The sequence below is a fragment of the Paralichthys olivaceus genome, chromosome 6 (assembly GCF_024713975.1).
Source record: "Paralichthys olivaceus isolate ysfri-2021 chromosome 6, ASM2471397v2, whole genome shotgun sequence".
Lineage (NCBI taxonomy): Eukaryota > Metazoa > Chordata > Actinopteri > Pleuronectiformes > Paralichthyidae > Paralichthys > Paralichthys olivaceus.
Genome location: NC_091098.1, coordinates 21,767,197 through 21,784,996, shown reverse-complemented (window position 1 = coordinate 21,784,996; position 17,800 = coordinate 21,767,197). Strand labels below are relative to the sequence as shown.

Genomic DNA, 17,800 nt, shown 5'->3' with positions numbered 1-17,800 from the left:
CACTGTGAAAGGGTTTAATTGAATCGTTTAATATACCAAACATGGCAGCCAACAGCGTTTAACATCAAGGTTTTAACATTGGAACTCAGTTTTAATTCAGTGTAGAGTGTGAAGATGTAGCGTTCCCTTTGATTAGTGTGTAATTATTGTTCCAGTTAGGTCAGGTATCTGTCATATACTGTGATGTAACAACCACACAACAGTTTAACACCAGATTACATCATTCTCATTCATTTCCCTCTTCAACCACATGTGACATTTCACAGATAATCAGTCCGATTGTTGAATGGAGCCTAGAATCTGCAGGAGCAGAGCCCATATATCAACATTAGGATTACACCTTCTCTCAATGTAGTTTAGTTTCAGTGCTGCTGGCGTACCATTACCCTGAGATAACCACACTTTAATAGTTAATGCAGCTTTGGGGCCCCCTCTGCATCACAAATGGGCCCATCCGTCTCACCTAGAGCCCCGCGGGTGGCAGCGCCACAGTCCGTCTTCAGCAACTCTAATCGTTCATCAATAGTCAGCTATCTGACACCTGCTTACACAGGATACCGAACACTGTGATGTGGTCAAGGCCAGAGACGGACATCCTGGTGTCAGAGAGGGGATCTGTCAACTGATATTACTCCAGACACCACGCAGGGGCTCCCCAGCTGCAACAGCTGGATTACAGGCTCTGAGTTCTCTCCACTTTATTTAACCTGTCCAACCACTAAACAAGGACACAGAAATAAGGTTGTTTAAGAGACGAATGTGAGGGGAGCCCTGATTTTACACATTAGAATCCCAGGCGTGTTTATCCGTTTGAAAAAAGTTTATCACTCGGCCTAGCACATATCTGCTTTACTCTACATTAGCCACTGCTGGCTACAATTTTTAAATTGTCCCCCACAAGGCTTCACATTGTTATAGGAGTGCAAAGCTAAATCAGTGAGTAGATATTTAAAGCCAGTATTCCAACTAGATTCATCATCTTGTCACGCAGCGTTCGACTGACGAGTGGTGTAACTTCATCATCATATTTAAAAGGCGCTGCTGTCGCTGTCCTGCAAGAAATGAAGAAAGAACCATGATCATTTCATCACCAGTTAAAATATTATGTTCCCTTGTTTAAAAACTTGATAAATACTTTATACGTCTCTGCTACGTCAATTTGGACTATTTCTATTTAAAATCAGTCTTTGTGAGTCGACAGACTTCTACAGAGTTCTAATGAGCAGATTGTGTTGAAAACAGGGTAAACTGAATCTAGTTTTTTCTTCCAGGTTTTTGGTGATATTCTTAAAATGTCGCTGTCTGGCTGTTGTTTACTCACACAGATTGTGTAAACTTTAGACGAGAGCACCCATTTTCCAAGATGCCTGACAGGGGGATGCCAGTCAAAGTGCAATCAATAAGACAAATGTTGAAGTGACTTCAGTGCGCTGCCTCGACGAACCGTTTCTGTTGAGGAGTTTGTAAACCTTTTATCCCCAGCTGTAAGGCCTGGCTCTTCTTTGTTGTTACGGTCATCACATCAGCTCTCTGCCAAGAGAATCTTCTCTTCTTTCCCAATGGAAATAAAAAGCAGTTATAAAACTCAGCACAAATCGCCTCCACAAGTAACTAACCCAGATGTAGCTCAGGCCAGCCGCTTTCTCTCGGGACTCCAGCTGCCACGCGGAGATGTGACAGGCCCAAAATAGGCAGGCGGGGCCCCTTCCATTTTGATCAATCAGGTACGACAGAGTGGGGGAGTGTGAATTCTAAAACTCCAGATGCACCGTCACCAAGGTGACTCTCATCTATTACCCCTCCCAACCACTCCGAGCATACACTCATCTGTCAGAGTGACAGAGCTTCTTGGTTTCCTAGCACTTTAGTTGGACTTGCACCTGATGAGGGTCAGTGGAATTAAGTAGTAGCTTAATTTTGCTGCATGTGATTGTCATTTGCAGAGGGCAAGCTTTAAATCACGCTGCAGAGTGAGTGAATTAATACCTGCAAAACTGGAATCAAAATCCTGCATTTAGAAATCGACAGTGTTCTCCAAGAGCTTTTTATGTGTTTTTTCAGTGAATTTATTGTCTCTTCCATGCAATGCATCTAGATGACCACATAGACAATGCTTTTGTGCTGCATTGTCTTTATTCCTCTGCGACTGCAAACCTGCTGCACATCAGTTTCAGGTGAGGAGTCCGCAGATTTCCTCAGAGTAACACTACCCTCTGCTGGACTTCATCACTCATGTGCATGGCTGCCAGCAACAAGAGCTGAGGTGTGTTTCACTCCAGCAGAGGAGCATGTCTCCAGAGAAAATCTGTTCAGGGCAGGTGGCAGTAAAAGAGATGCTGCTTTTAATTAGTTTTTCCTCTTATGTGTAAATGAGTAGAACATTGTGTTTTGAAGGAAATGAGAATAATATATTTCATCTCCATATACAAGTATCGACTGTGTATAAGTACGTCCACAAGATGGTGTCATTTCTCAAAGATGTCACATGGTGTTGGCCTCAGTCTGTTACTTTTCAAATCTAATCACAGTCTGCCACCTATTGGTAAAGAGAAAATGTTTCCCTCTGTCAACTGTGATTAAAAATACTCATCGATAATCGAATTATAATCTTTTGGCTTCTGAAATAAAATATACATTTATTTTGTATGAATCTAAAGAGGTGTTGAAAGAAGCACACAAACATTTGAGTGAAGTAAAAGCACAAATTCATAAAATATACTGGAAAAAGTAAAAATTTTATACTTTAGTAAAAGTAATTAGATTTTTTTATGAATTGATCCTTCTTATTATTGAACCCCTTAAAAAAATATCAAATGTGAGCATGTAACAATGCATTGGAAAAATTGTATTGAAAAAACAGTACAGATATTTGTTAATATATGTTGGAGTAAAATAAATGTACTTAAGTTCAGTAAAGGTACATGTACTTAAGCACAGTAACAAAGTAATTGTACTTGGTTATACCCCACCACTGACTGTGGCATGTTAGTGTGTGTGGCCCACATTTATATCCATATGAATATTACATATTTTATGGAGCCCATGTATTATGTATGATGTTTTTTTAAAGCATACCTTGAAGAGTGTTGCACTGCAGCTGACCCTGACCTCTGACCTCCCTGCAGAGGCACCAAACCGTGATGGATTGCCTGCAGGGATGAAGAGATTTTAACGTGAACAATAACAAATGATTCCTCATGATTATAGTAGATATAGTAGTATAACTGAGTGGACTTGATTTTATTATTACGCTTAATTCTGGACGATGAGTACATCTATGTTTTCCTGCCTTACATGCTGCTCAATTCTCATGGGATGAGTAAAAAATAAAAATAAAACATAGAAAATGGGACCATTGGCATGTTGAGGTTGTTGTTGCCAAAGGAAGTTTTAAATATGGAAATGCTTTCTCCCTTAGAAATTTCACAGGCTTGAGTCACACTATGACTGATGCGCCCGCTGGATCTCTGTCCAGAAATCTCAGGATGTGGATATGAAAGTATTTGAAAAAGGAGAGTGGGGTGCTGAGTCACTGACCGATGTACGGAGGTGAAATTAGGTGGTATAAGCGCTCCCATTATTCCCTGCATACAGGAGTATCACATAAATACAGTACAGTTCACTAAACAGGCAGCATGCGCTACTTCCTGTGTTTGTGTGAGTCAGATACTACTCATGAGCAGACTGAATCAGCCCCATCCCCCGCCCACTAACCTCCATCCGCCCCCTCGCAGAAGTATAAAAGACACCCACACACATATTCCCATCTCCGCCCACCTTGTCCTTTCAACTGCTCCCACACTTTTCCTCTCTCCTCCCAACAGATTTTCTCTCCCTCTGTCCCTCTCTTCCTTTTTTTTTTCCCTCTTCATGTCCTCTTCGGAGGATGTGAGTGTCGTGTGCGAGTGCAAGTGTGCGTGTGTGTGTGTGTGTGTGTGTGTGTGTGTGTGTGTGTGTGTGTGTGTGTGTGTTAGTCATGTTCAGGCTCATCCAGGGCCAACAGCAGCACAGGCAGGGGGAAACCCAGGCGCAGGCAGGAATAGGATGTTTTGTCCACATCTGTTAGTCGGTTTGGCTGCAGCACTCTTGCGGTTTACGCAGCGCCTAAAAATGGATTGCTAGAATGAGCAAGAGAGCGTGCAGCAGGGGAAGACGGATGAGCATGTAGGAGGGAGGGTGGGGGGGCAGGAGGACGTAGGTGGGGGTAGGGGTGGGCATGTCAAAGTGGGCCGAGCATGAGACGATTCTGCTACAGGTTAAGATCCGGTCGCAGTGTTTTTGAATTATCACTTAAATTTGCAAGTTTACATTCATTCATTCATTCATTCATTCGTTCATTCATTCATTTAGACCTTTTTACATTCAATAGACGAAACAATAATCCACAAATGTATAATAAGCAAAGTAAATTAGATGATTATGAAAAAAAATATTGATAAATTTCATCCTTCCCTGTGAGCTGAATATAGTTGCAGTAATAGTTGAGAAGTAAATGTAATAAAAATGATGACTGCATTTTACCAGGACTTGCACTTTTTATCTCATTCAAGGGTGTCACAGACTCCTGTCTGTTTGTTGGTGTTTTAGCAAGATTACGCAAAAACCACAGGATGCATTTCCAATAAAAGTCGGTGGAGGGATGCGATATGGCTCAGGGAAGAACCATTCAAATTTTTGTGCAGATGTTCGATCTGTCCTTATTGAGAACAAAAGTATTTTGTTGTTAATCTGGAGACATGACTTTGCTTTTTATCTGTACAGTGATAATATTCAGTCCCTTGTTCTTGTTCCTGTATTATATTATACAAATCAATAACAACGCAACTTTAAAATAATCAGACAGTTGAATCCAGGCATCTCGAAAACTAAACAAACCTTATATCCTCCTTAAAGGGATGAAATATCTCAGAGCGTTTTTTTAACAGAGTGTTAGATTTAGTAACTAAGAAACTAAATAAGATTGTGCGTTGGATTGCATTGTGGGTAATGTGAGTGCCAGCTTTGGTCTAATAGTCATTCTCAAAATAAATGAAAAACATCTCTGATTCTGCTGCTTCGGACGTGTTTATCATTTTATAAACCACGAGTGCACAGCTAAATTGACAATAAGCTACAGGTGCACTTCAGCAATTTTACATATACTCAGTTTACTCCTCATGAGTATTACTGAGCCTATTAACACAGTTAAATATTGTTAATTTGCATCATGTTCTGTGTTGTTTGATTCTGTAGTTTTAGTGCCCAATAACCTGGAAAATGTGATAAAACACGGTCTGTTTTCAATTTATAATATCTGCACAGATTATTTGTAAGCAACACTTTTTCTTTACAACTGAATGCAAATCAAAAACATTTGTTTGGAATCATTACTGATCAGTCACATTATCCAGTCCCCTCTGTCTTTCTCAAGTGGTGCCAGTGACTGGGGAGGACCACATTCCTCACACACACACACACACACACACAGTGGACCTATTTCCCTGCCCTGTCTCCATCCACTGTAGTGAGGGGCTGGGTATGGCAGAGATGTGTGAGGGTGTGGGGGATGGGGCTGAAGTAGTTGTGGAAGACAGAGAGGAAGGAAGTGAATAGAGTGAGAAATGGGGAGGGAAGGGGGGTGGCATGCACGGCAAGCACATGCTGAGCAGAACATTGGACTCATTGAGAAAAGCGCTCCTCCATTCATGCCCCATCCAAATCCCCTTTTCTCCAAACTCCCACTCCTCTCATCGTGTACGTACAGTACGTTGATATCTGTATGCTCTCTGCACATCACAAAGGTTTGGGGTTGACAGAGTAACTCAGTGCGTGTTTGTGTGTGTTTGAGATCAGCCCAGACAAAAGCCACGCAGAGGTGAGATACGGACACTTTCATGTCTGCGTTCTCAGTCTCTGTTTTCAGTTGAGGAGCCATCAGCTCCAGATGGGCAGTTCATTTACATCAGAAACCCTCGTGTGAAAGTAGCAGGGGGGGGGGGTTTGATTAGAGCACAGTGTGGAGAGTTTCTGCACCATCTCTGTATCCACCACACCCAGGCAACACACATCTGATGTTTATCTGTTTCATTTAAATACAAATATACTCACGCCAACAGTCGATGGGGGCAGTGTGAAGAATCGGCCAATGGAGTAAAAGCAGAAACGTTCATTTTATTACTGATTCACTGACTCTAAGTTCCACTGCACTAAAGGATGAAAATCACTTTAAACCTCCACAAGATGATAGGTGGGAGAAACTGAGGGTTTTACTGTAAAGCTAAATTAACTTTCACTGATATAAAGTGAAAGACTGCAGCTGAAATATATAACTATTACAAACCTTGTTATTGCCTGCTCTGCAGAGGTGTTAAAATTTAACAAATCTGCCGCCATTTCCACTGAGCAAACTACTGTGTTTGCTTAAGTGCTTTTTATTTGTGTGATTTAGTTTTTTTTTCTTTTTCTCCTGAAATGATTTGAACTCTGTCCTCTCCTCTTAACACTCCACAATAATGAAAGTCGGATACAACTTATTTTCCCTACTGAATCTTGGATTGTCTCTGTACCTGGCTGCCCTTTTCAAATATGTTTTAAAGTTAGTTTTGAAATTAACTGCAAAACATTTTCAAGAAAATTCAATTCACAAAAACAGGTTTTACGGATTAGAAAGTGCTGTGATCATAAAATTATATTTAAATTGATGATAAAAAAATCTGATAAAATGTTTAATCTTAGAAACAAGCTGTATAAACCCTTCAGCAACACAAGGGTTAATCAGAAACTATATAGATATTTAAATAAAGATCCATCTAAATAAATGAAATGCAAACACTGGTTCAGGGGCAGGACCCCACCCAGGGGTCACAAGATAACAGGTCATGTGACAACCGTGAAAGGAAAGCAGGAAAAACATGTGTTGCCATCGGATTCTGCAATTTCTTCAATCTTTGTATTTTTAACAATTACCTTACATTTTTATCTTAAGGTTTCCAAAATGATTATTTTAAGTTTAGCTTGATTGAAGTTTTGAAATACTCTGAAACATCCCAGTGGAAGAGGAACAGACTGATTCTGCAGTAATGAATTAAATCTGCAAACAAGGAACTCACTCACTCACTCACTCACTGTGTAGTTAATTGTGTTAAATAGATTTCAGATAAGGGGACTAATGATGTCTGTCTAGATAACTTCAATGGAAAATTTAGTTTTTTTGTTATTATTGACTATATTTATGTATAAGTACTCAATACTTGATGGTTTTTAGTTTTATATGCAAAACTTGTTTTGTTCTACTTGTATGTTTTATACACATTTTCATTTGTTTTGTATATAAATTACTAAAAATGATCATCTCTCATAAAGACAGGATAAACAATGAACAGCTTCAGCTACAACATGTACGTCCTGCTAACACATGAATACAACCTTATAATAACTATTAATATTATCTCTGGATAATTCCACTTCATTCTACTAACTTTTGAAACATTGGTTAAAATGTTTTTATTCCTACTCGTGATGGATCTGAACATTCATGAAACAACCGTAGAAGAAATATTTAAACATGTATTGATATAGTTTAGAAAGTTAGAAAAAAAATCCCTGATCTTGAAGGTGACTTGTGTTTACATTGTGGGGGGGGGGGGGGTGTCATAGTACCCTCACCATGGAGACTGTGAAAAATGCATACATTGCATTTTAGTGCATCTTTATAGCTGGCCATATATATGTGTGTGTGTGTGTGTGTGTATGTATATATATGTATAGTTATATATATATATATATATATATACACACACACACACACACACACACATACACAGCCAGTTATAAAGACGTGCAGAGGATCCTGGGAGGTTGGAGGAGGTTGGGGGGGGCTGGGCTGCTGTCGTTCTGTTGGTGGCCCATTTATCATATCTCCGCCCTCCGGCTCTCAGCTCCATGAGGGCGGCTCTTTAAATGGCCCCACGACTCCCCCCGGCTCGCGCCTTTTTCCCCCTTTATGTGCAGGAGACGAGACGCACGTGCTATTTATAAGACTCCGTCGGAATAAACCGCTCGAGCTGCAGGTAAATAATGTTCCTCCTTCTACAAGTCTGCTTCTCTGGTGTGTGTGTGTGTGCGTGTCTGTGTGTGTGTGTGCGTACCGCTGCATGAGCTGGTTTAAAGGGGCGGGCTGCGCGCTGTGTGACGAATAAAAAGCTGGAGCCTATAGATCAGTGCGAGGCTTTTTAACCGGGTATAACCAGTCAGCCTTAAAGGAAACATCTTCAACCACAGGGACCGAGCTGTGAAGGTGAGTGAGGGGAAACTGCTCGATCACAGCCGGACTGTTGTTTCACTTCAGCTCCGGAGAGAGGAGGCTGCACGCGTTAAACATGAAGCCGTCTTTTGTTGCCTTGGCTCGGGCTCTCGTCGCCGCAAATGAACCCGACCACCTCGCTGCTTGCATGCATTTCAGCAGCCTCTTATTTTTTAAATACAGAGCCACCGTGCAGAGGAGGGTGATTTTCTCAAAGTGCATTTTCCCACCGAGCAACACACCAGCCTCTGTGTGTGTCTGTGTGTGTGTCGGTAGATGTGTCTCTGTGGCCCCGGCGTGCAGGCCCCGATGCTCGGTCACAGTGGAGGGAGAGGGGGCCTCTGATCACGGTCGTTGCGGGGAAGGGAGCGTCGGGTTCAGTCGTCTTGTGCAGATTTGCTCGGCCTGTGACCGCCCACTGAGCCTCGGCCACAACCACCGTCTGTGCAGCGCAGCCACAAATAGATCTTGAAATAAGAAGCACGGATTAATCGAGTTTTAACGCGGTACCGGTGCACGGTTCTCCCGGGTCGTCGAGTTTAACAGCATTGTGTGAATGTATGTGTGTGTGTGCGCGCATGCAAACAAACCCTGACTGGTGTGATTTACTCCCTCAGGTGTGAAAAGCGACGCAAACATGAGCGACAAGGGGACAGTTTCACCTAAAGAGGAAACAGAGAAGAGGGGGCGTGGAAGACCCCGCAAGCAGCCCCAGGTGAAAACCTCTGACGTAAGTACTCCCCTCTCTACCTTCAGCTGGTGTCATCTGAGGTGTGACATCAGATCCAGTGGCTCACATCTGTTGCAGCTGGATGCTCTTCACAATCTATACTGCTCCTCTGCCCTGATGGAAGCCAGGTCTCTGCACAGAGGCCTGGTGATGATCCGCTCTTATCATCTACTACAAACTTCCTGTGCTCGTCAGCAAACCTGTAACCCAACACCCTTTTTTTTAAAGGAACCGGTTTTAACCCACACATTCACGACATTCATCAGCTCGTCATGTAATGGATGACAAGCACACTCTGGCTCGTATGGCCGCCACTCTGCGCGTTAGGATTGAATTGCTCGGTTGCTATGAGCTGTAGTTGTAAACAAACGAGAAAGGGAACAGGAGATGAGTCTGCCATGATGTGGCATCCGACCGCAGGTTATCATATGAACGTTTACCTGTGCACGCTGAAAGTAACTGGTGCTGGTGATATATATTTCCATCTGTTGGTGTTAATGTTCAGCTTTGTTGACATTTCATGGAGCTATATTCTTGATGTGAGATCATGGCAACCCGTGGCCCTGTCAGTCTCAGTACACATCAGTTGTGTTGACCTTAAAAAACAGACTTTACCTCCACTGTGTATCAGTGTCGATATTAGTGTGGAGGAAGTGACAGTCACCAAATCACCCAAAACAGATTCAAAGTCAAGTGTATACATATGAAATATCCTGTGTTGTGGTGCGCTAACTTTTATTTCTCTGATTGTCAGGAACCAAGTGGGTCCCCAACTCCAAAGAGGCCCAGAGGACGACCAAAGGGCAGCAAAAACAAGTCATCGAGCAAGGGCAAAGTAAGTCAACGCTGTGTACAGGAGTGATTTCAACAGCAGCGAACATGCATCCCACACCGGATGACGCCAATGCCAAGAAAGATACACACACACACATACAGACATTGCACATACCAGTTGTCGTCCCATCTTCCCCTGCAAGCGTTTCCTTTTCGAAACCCCTCGATTCCTTTCGGTTGATAAAAATTTTAACGGTAGCGAACCTCGTCGTCTTAAAAGGATGTCCTGCTCTTACTTGTGATATATTGCTTGGCTGCTTCCCCTCGTGGTGTCAGAAATAGCCTGGCTTGGGTTTCCCATTGTAAAGACCTTGGTTTAATGCATTACTTTTTGGGGGGGGGGGGGGTGCTAGGCCTGTACTTCCTGTCCTCCAGCTTCCTGCAGCTTGTCATGCACAGTGCAGGTGCAGAGGCCGCAAGACTGTTTCCAGGCTGACACTAAGCACCCCTCCGCCCCCACCCAGCACACAGCCCTAGTTCTTCTCTGCCTGTCGTCTCCATAGCAACGACTGATTTTCTCCCTAGCCCCAACCCTCCAGCTCCCCCGTGCACTCTTGTCTTCACTGCCGTGCACGGGAAAGGGAGCGAGAGATAGCGGGAGAGGGTAGAAGATATGTACGATCGTGTACGATACAGGTTTAGCAGAGAGGGCCGAGCTGCGGAGGGGTTTGTGTCTCTCCTCGGTTCCACCAGCTGTCTCTGAGCCTCAGACCAGGTGGCCAGCGAACTGGAGTGCCCTGTGTGCAGTTCCTGTTGGCCTTCCAGATAATAGCCAATGAACCCAGTGCCCCCTCTTCCATCTGTGTCATTGCAGAGGTGCTACTGCCACCTGCAGGCAGCTCGAGGCACAGGAAAGCTGGATCGTTCACACCACAGTGTTTTTGCACTGATCCGCCCTCGTCCCCATAAACCCTTTACCGAGCAGGAAGATCACAGTGCAATGCATCTTGGAACCCCCCTGTTAACTTGATGCTGTTTTATTCGACAGAAGGCGACGGCAGCCCCATCTGCAGGAGGAAAACGCAGGGGAAGACCCAAGAAGGAGGTAAGACGTGACTCCTCAAACAAACAGTGCAACATCAGTGCTCCATCTGTGAAACCACTCCTCCTCCCAATTCAATTATGATTGGTATGAGTGTCTGCAGGGCGAAATTGCATTTTCCTAATTCCCCAGCCCGCCTCCTTCCTCTCTGACAAGTCGTTTCTACTCATCACAGCCATTTTAGTTCTTGCAGCCTTTAAAGTCTCTACCTGGTTTTGTTGAGAGGCCAATCTGACAATTTATCACTAAACCCTCGGTCCAAAGGTGACATTATTGACAGCTTGAATATTATTCATTTTTTTGGAGCTGTGAAATAACTTGCCAGCTGCACATAAAGGCACGTTTAAGGAATTGTGGTCATGTAGTAACATTCTGTCATGAGTGGTCAGGGCGTGCTCTTAAAGAGGTCTGTGTTGCATTAGTCACAGAAAGGAATGACCCAAAGTTACCCCTTTAACTAGCCCTCCTCGTTTTTATGAATGAACATCTTTGGCAGCAGAGTGAGGAGGGAGCAAAATGCAGGATGCCTCGCTGTGACTCACCAATCCTATGAATCACTTTTCACTACAGATGGCTCACCCTTCCCCTGGGTGTTCGTCACGCCACTGCACTTTATCGGGAGATGTTTTTTTTATTACATCTACGGCACATGAAACATTTTCCACATGGTTGTAGTTGACGTCTGACTCGTTTTCTTCGTCTTGCAGGAGAAGGAAGAAAAAGCGTCCCAGGAATCATCTGAGGCGGAAGAGGAAGAGGACCAGTAATTCACAACGCATGCTACCTCACTCAACATACTGACTTACTGTTAACCAGAACTGGGCTGTATCTCCAACACCAGTGCCACCACATGACCACTGTTCACGACAGAGCCCCCTTTGCCAAAAGGAGGCTTAACACAGTACATAATCATGCAACAGCACTGGATAGAACGATGGACCTTGCTCAAGCATAGATCTAAGAATTACATGAAAGGTAACAGCCCTTTTCTCTACATGTCATGCTATCACAAGTCTTTTATACTGGACAAAGGTGTGCTCCACAGAGCCTGGATGTTTCTGTTTCCCCTAAAAGATGGTTTGTAGGACATTTTCTCTGCTCAACGTTACCTATTTGTTGTTCCCGCATCTGAGATGGTAGGGCATATAGATTTTTCTCCATGTTTTGTACTGGACAAAGGTGAATTTTACCTATACTTGTTTGTTTTTTTTCTTTTGTGTGTTCATGTGAAATGGTTAACCATTGCATCATGTCTATAGATGGAGTTGAGCTTCAGCTTTTAGGATGAGAATAGGTAACTGGTGGTGTTTTTCTTTTTCCACCCCTCTTCCCATGTCTAATCGACATAACAGACTTCACCTCATCGTCTCACCAGTAGAGCAGAATCATTGTCACCACCACCCCCCCCCTCCTCGGTTTAGATTTAGATATGCTTCTTCCTTCTCGGTACTCGGCGTGTAGAGGGGAGATGTTTCATTACTAATCAGAATAGTCTGATCAGACTTACTGTTTTTGTTCCTTCGGGTTACTTACCGTTTAAAGACAAAAAAAACATGAGTGTGCTGCTTTTCATGTCATAATAAAAATCAAACTATATGGTATAACGTGTGTTTTTAAGGATAGGATAGGGTAACTTGGCAGAGGCTGAAAGCATCAGCGTTGTTTCTTCAGGGAGCTTTTACAAAATGCTGTTACATTGGTCCTCAGTTTCCACGCGCCCGCTCAATCACTCGAGGCAGACACGCAGAGGATTGTAATGGAGGATAGTTGGTGGCACTGCTATCCAACAGGGCTGAACGTTTTCATTCCACGTAGCACTCACTGCTTCACCTAGGGTTGGTCTTTCTGTCAAAACTTAGTATTGTTAAAATATACTTTTCTTAGTCTTTTTTGAAGATGTGTGTTGTATGACATCGGCTAAAGAAAATAAAATGTTTGAGTATTTCTAAGTGTCAGGGAACCCGCGGTCACAGTCCACTTAAACTGGGTTTTTCCATACACCTAAGCTGCTACAACCTCAGTTACGAAACCCGGAAAACTGCAAACAGGCGATACACGGCCTGGATTTCATACCTCACTCAACAGCTTACTTTACCATATAATTGCATTTAACTGGTTTTCTGTTGTTTTTAAATGTAACCTCTGGCATGAGATGGAAAGATGTCGTTATTACAAAGTTTGTGTAACTTACTTTTTTTTTTTTTCCTGACTGTTATAAGGTAACTTTTTTTTTTAGATGTCAACCGTGCAATTGTGTTCAAACACAAAAACATGTCTTGGCTCGTGCAGACAGGTTGTTTTTAAAGCAAGTCAGGGAGACCTGTCAGCTTGACAACTGTGTTCGCTGACTGTGGTAGATTAGCAGGTGTGTTTTTATCCTTTTGAAAAGTTTTTTTCTTCTGGTGCACTGAAATGTTGGTTCTGATTTTCATGGACAAATGTTTGTGTGTTTGTGATAGACAGGGCGCTCTTTCCACTTTACTGTTCTGTTGGACATTTGTGTGTTTGGCACAGCCGCCCTCACCGTACTCGTACAACGGTCATGGTTCACGTCATTTTTTTTCAGCATCCTCCAAATACTCTTGACAATATCGGTGTCGTTCTACATACCGACATCTTGCATCCGTTCATTTATATACCGTAAAACTCAACAGGATGGGATCATTCTTTTTAATGTACACCGTATATAAATGTACAATGTCTATATTTCTATGGTGCCCTACAACAATTTGTATCAGAAATGGTCAATAAAGAGAATTTTCTTTGTCAATTCTTTCTGTCGTGTTGTTTTGTATCAACCTAAAAAGAAAACATCCACCCAATTTTTTTGTTTTTATTTACATCTTCAACATTTTAAATCAGTCTCATCTCGTCACTTAAAGCAACAACAGTCTGAAAAGTCATCTCGTATCTTTGCTGCTATTCACAGTCAACAGTTACATCAGTAGTTCTTTGAGTCTTTGACCTGAAATCAGAGCCATCCATGAAAGTTCACAGCGTGTGTGAATGAAAATCACATGATCTATCATTTGTTCTGTCTAAACTGTGAATGGTCAATTTCACCTTTAACATTTTATGTGAAAAAATCCTTATATGCATATAAAATGAACAATGAAATGTAAATATGAGCAGTTTGCACCAAGGAGCATGTTCTGGGGGTAAAGTTGGTTTCCTGCAAAATCATCCCCAAGCTTTCGTACGAGCTCATTCTGAAGTACACGGATCACAAGTTCAGAGCATAAGCCGACCAAGTCCAATGCATGAGTTGATATTCCCCCGTCACGGAAAGTGTAACAGTTCTATTGTTCTCAGGTGTACATTCACAGATGCATGGCAAACAAAGGTCAGGAGAGGTTACAGCTCACTGAGGAAAAAAAAAAAAAAAGACTGAGGTTTTCCTGAGTCAGACCTATGGTGTTCATTCAAACAGATTCTTCTGGTGCCATGCCTCATGGACAGGACATTTTTAGGGCACTAGTCACAACTCATTTTGGAGCTGAGAGGATATTGGTGTTATTTATTCACATACCTCTTCGTGCCTTTGATAGGAGTCATAGGACTTTAGCTCAACCAAAAAAGGGTGGGATCATCTGGTGAGCAAATTAAAACAGGACGTGATCAACCTTGAGACTCAAAGTGAAACAGAAAATGTATCAAACCTAAGTCAACAGCAAACTCTAAAGCTTTGAAGTTAAGTCTTTTTGGAAATGGTATTACAGTGATTCATGTCAACAAACATGACTAACTGAAAACCAACAGTGTTTTTAAAGCAATGTAAACCACCTCTACACAACAACCAGTCCAGGCCATGATACCACACCCGACACAGCAGGAGGGATTTGTTTAACTAGTGCAGAACATTCATACTCTAACCACAACCTTTAAAACACAGTGAGAACAAATCCCTACTGCCACCCACAGGAATCCGGTTCTTTACACACGCACGCCACCTTTCTTCACTCTCAAGTCTTGTCTCTGAACACCACAGTAAAATAAAGGTTGAATAAATAATTTCAAATAAATAAGTTTAAGGTACAGCGTCTCGTAGGCACATGAGTTAGCATCAGAGCCTCCGTCACTATGTGCCCAGCGAGGAAAAAGCTGACTCTTGGATGATGTACTCAAAGATGGCTCCAGACGGTGGTAAAGAAAAGCAAACCAAAGTATTGTGCACGACTAAAAATGACAGAAGGCCGTCTCCACACCGCCGAATGTTTGATGCCACGGTTCACTGCAATCATGCGTTGACATCTTTGGTCAGGAGAGGGCGCCGCTGTTGATAACTTTTAGCCCAACCTTGAACAATCTGAGGACATGAAATGTAAAAAGAATTAGTTCAGTTCAGCGCAACCATAACACGAGCATGTCGGGGGGGCATGTGCAAAGCTGTTGTGACAGTGATAAAGGGTCAATCCACCTAACACACACACACACACACCACTTATACCTACTGGTATTAATCTGAGGATTCAAAAAAATGATGCCCAAATATACTAACTCAAAACACACCCCTTACTTCGGGAACCAATCAGCAGACGTCACTATGAACTCTTCATCGGAACTACTTTCTATGAAAGAAATAGTCCCAATGAAAACAGTTGTATTCTGTGAATTATCCTCAGAACCCGACAGAGAGACGTCGTCTCTGAAGTTTTTTGCACCACAAATTAAATTAAATTCACTTCCTGTTTGGGATCAGCAGAAATCTAAGCCTCACAAGATAAAAGCAGCTGCTAGTTTCAACTATACCCATTTAATAACAGCCTCCTAAATCAATGCATAACTTGATTAATGTCACAAGTATGGTGTAAAACATAATGAGCTGCATAGCCCCGTTAATATTGCCACCTAGTGTTTCCCATGGTTCAGTGCATTTTTTTTTAACCCAAATCAGCCAGTTCTGTAATTGAATTGAAAAGTGTCTTTGCTGCCACGACCACCTAATTTTATTCCAGCCATTTGAAAACTGGAGTTTTTGTACCAATAATTGTGTGTGACAACAAAACTTTGTATTATGTGAAGACAATAACTTAAAACAAGTCACTAACTGCACATAGGTCTGCACATAAAAAGGGAAATGCAATATTTCTACCATACTACTACTATTTGTAGAGATGTTGCAATGTGTGAGAGGAAGCATGAGGAAAGAGGAACTACTGTTTTGTTCCAGTGAACGATGAGACAAAGACTGAAACAAGGAAACTGTCTTTGTAAAGATTGTGGTCAGACGATCATACACAACAGGAAATACAACTTTCTCCAAATTATTTTGACACAGAAAAAGCTAATCCTTGTTGTTTCCATCTGATTTCATTAAAAAAAACCTTTCCCAGGTTAAAAAAAAAAAAGTATAGGAGAAGAAAACACTCTTTAAGTTTGAAAACCAAATGCTGCGTCATACCCGTGTGTCCTCTTCTTTCCACAACATTTCTTGTTCGGCTTCATTAAGCTCCTCTGAAGGATCATACGTGTAAACTGGTAACAGCTGATGACGGAGTCTGTCAATCCTGAGGGACACAAATCAAGGAAATCAAACAAACGTGTAACGACCTGCGATGAGTAACGCAATCATGTTTCCAACTAAAGCACTGTGTGATGAAATCAATGTGTAGATTAAAAGACTTACCTTCTCTTCTTTCGGATATACATGACCTGAAAGAGACAAAATGAATTGTGTGAGTTGATAATGTTCTTTATCACAATCAATATCACATTTGTCAGCTTTATTCACCAGGTATCTGTAAAAGTACTGGGAACGTCACTACGGTGAAGACATACAGTGAATCACAGACTACGAAACAAGCCCAAAAATAACATGCTCAAACAAATATGGATTATTACTAACGTACGTGTGAGTTATAAACATTGAACATATGTTGCGTTGCACCTAATGAAGATTACACTATGAGAATTATTCATGTTCGTTTTACTGGCCAGTCCAACCACTTACCACAGCCGCAGCTATCCCAATGATGGTGATGAGGAAAAATGGCACCAACACATAGCTGACTGCCACATCCCCATCGATGGCGGGGGACTGAGTGGTGCTGTTCATTGCATATGTTCAGGACAGGGTTGGGGGGACACGGGGACACGGGGACACGGGGGGCTGCAGCAGACCCCCTCCCAGTGGCGGACACTGTGCAGCTGTTTGCTCCTCAGGCTGCCCCCTTGTTGTTTACGCCTCATCCTCGTCGCTCATGTGACTCCCACATGGTCTCACCGCCCTCCCCCAATCAGCGAGAAATCTGAGGGAATGACAGGAATGTGCACAGAGGACAGACTGTCAGGGGATTCACAGAAACAGGTCAGCGGAGGGTGCGAGCGAGAGAGAGAGAGAGAGAGAGAGAGAGAGAGCTGTCAGACTGGCAGCCATCATTCAAACCTCTGACTCACTGTCACACAGCAGTTTGTGTTGTTAGCGAACCGACTCTCCTGCTGCTCCTCCCCGGTTCACCTCTTTACTCCAGTGAGGCTACAACCACCGATCAGAAAACACCCACACTGGCATCTGGGAACTTTCCCATCGACGAGCTCCGCGTTAACGCGCCAGCGGACCGAGCTACATAAACATAGCAGCAGCAGCAGCAGCTAGCATCGCCCAGTGACGCAGCCAGCGAGTTGTTCTGCACCGCACACCAGCCGATTCTCCCCCGGGCCGGGTTCCCTGCTGCGGGGAAGCGTCGGTGAACTGTCGGTTGAGGCGTCAGTGACGTGTCAGCGAAGTGTCAGTGAAGTGTCGGTGAAGTGTCGCTCACCTTGCGATGAGCAGAGTCGACCAGCGAGATGATGAGAGTCACAGGAAGAAGCTCATCGTCCAGCTCCGGCAGCAGCGACACCACGTCCTGTCCCGGCCCTTCACAATAAAAGACACAACGCAGAACTACGGAAGCTCGATGAGTTCATATTAAAA

General features: G+C 43.0%; 2 protein-coding genes and 1 long non-coding RNA gene across 8 annotated transcripts; 1 reads left to right on the top strand and 2 right to left on the bottom strand.

Moving 5' to 3' along the window:
• Positions 1–8: 8 nt before the first annotated feature.
• Positions 9–10,826, bottom strand: LOC138410438 (uncharacterized). The gene is made up of 3 exons (XR_011243136.1): positions 9,961–10,826; positions 3,076–8,748; positions 9–1,551 (listed from the first exon to the last, which is right to left on the bottom strand). It is a non-coding gene; the product is annotated as an uncharacterized lncRNA (long non-coding RNA).
• Positions 7,910–13,657, top strand: hmga1a (high mobility group AT-hook 1a). Of its 2 annotated transcripts, none has more exons than XM_020096198.2 (5): positions 7,910–8,048; positions 8,899–9,011; positions 9,766–9,846; positions 10,834–10,890; positions 11,595–13,657. In XM_020096198.2, the coding sequence occupies exons 2-5, from the start codon at positions 8,919–8,921 to the stop codon at positions 11,652–11,654; spliced, it is 291 nt and encodes a 96-aa protein (XP_019951757.1). In that variant the 5' UTR covers positions 7,910–8,048; positions 8,899–8,918; the 3' UTR covers positions 11,655–13,657. The 2 variants fall into 2 exon arrangements, with proteins under 2 accessions (XP_019951757.1, XP_019951758.1); XM_020096199.2 differs by lacking the exon at positions 7,910–8,048 and adding an exon at positions 8,138–8,275.
• A 48-nt stretch (positions 13,658–13,705) lies between these two features.
• smim29 (small integral membrane protein 29) lies at positions 13,706–17,800 on the bottom strand. 5 transcript variants are annotated; one of them, XM_069526004.1, is made up of 6 exons: positions 17,646–17,767; positions 17,273–17,557; positions 16,838–17,135; positions 16,514–16,539; positions 16,289–16,394; positions 13,706–15,193 (listed from the first exon to the last, which is right to left on the bottom strand). In XM_069526004.1, exons 3-6 carry the CDS (start codon positions 16,940–16,942, stop codon positions 15,125–15,127), a joined length of 306 nt encoding a protein of 101 aa, XP_069382105.1. In that variant the 5' UTR covers positions 16,943–17,135; positions 17,273–17,557; positions 17,646–17,767; the 3' UTR covers positions 13,706–15,124. The 5 variants fall into 5 exon arrangements, with proteins under 5 accessions (XP_069382105.1, XP_019951756.1, XP_069382104.1 ...); XM_020096197.2 differs by having other exon boundaries at positions 17,284–17,557; XM_069526003.1 differs by having other exon boundaries at positions 17,273–17,578; positions 17,646–17,743.

Bases quoted from the DNA above. Each gene is read 5' to 3' on its own strand.
- hmga1a (XM_020096198.2), top strand. From the start codon at position 8,919: ATGAGCGACAAGGGGACAGTTTCACCTAAAGAGGAAACAGAGAAGAGG. The intron at 9,012-9,765 runs GTAAGTACTCCC...TCTGATTGTCAG, and splicing joins CCCAGGTGAAAACCTCTGAC to GAACCAAGTGGGTCCCCAAC. The intron at 9,847-10,833 runs GTAAGTCAACGC...TTTATTCGACAG, and splicing joins AGTCATCGAGCAAGGGCAAA to AAGGCGACGGCAGCCCCATC.
- smim29 (XM_020096195.2), bottom strand. From the start codon at position 16,942: ATGAACAGCACCACTCAGTCCCCCGCCATCGATGGGGATGTGGCAGTC. The intron at 16,395-16,513 runs GTAAGTCTTTTA...TGTGTCCCTCAG, and splicing joins TATATCCGAAAGAAGAGAAG to GATTGACAGACTCCGTCATC. The intron at 15,194-16,288 runs GTATGACGCAGC...TCATGTCCTCAG, and splicing joins GGAAAGAAGAGGACACACGG to ATTGTTCAAGGTTGGGCTAA.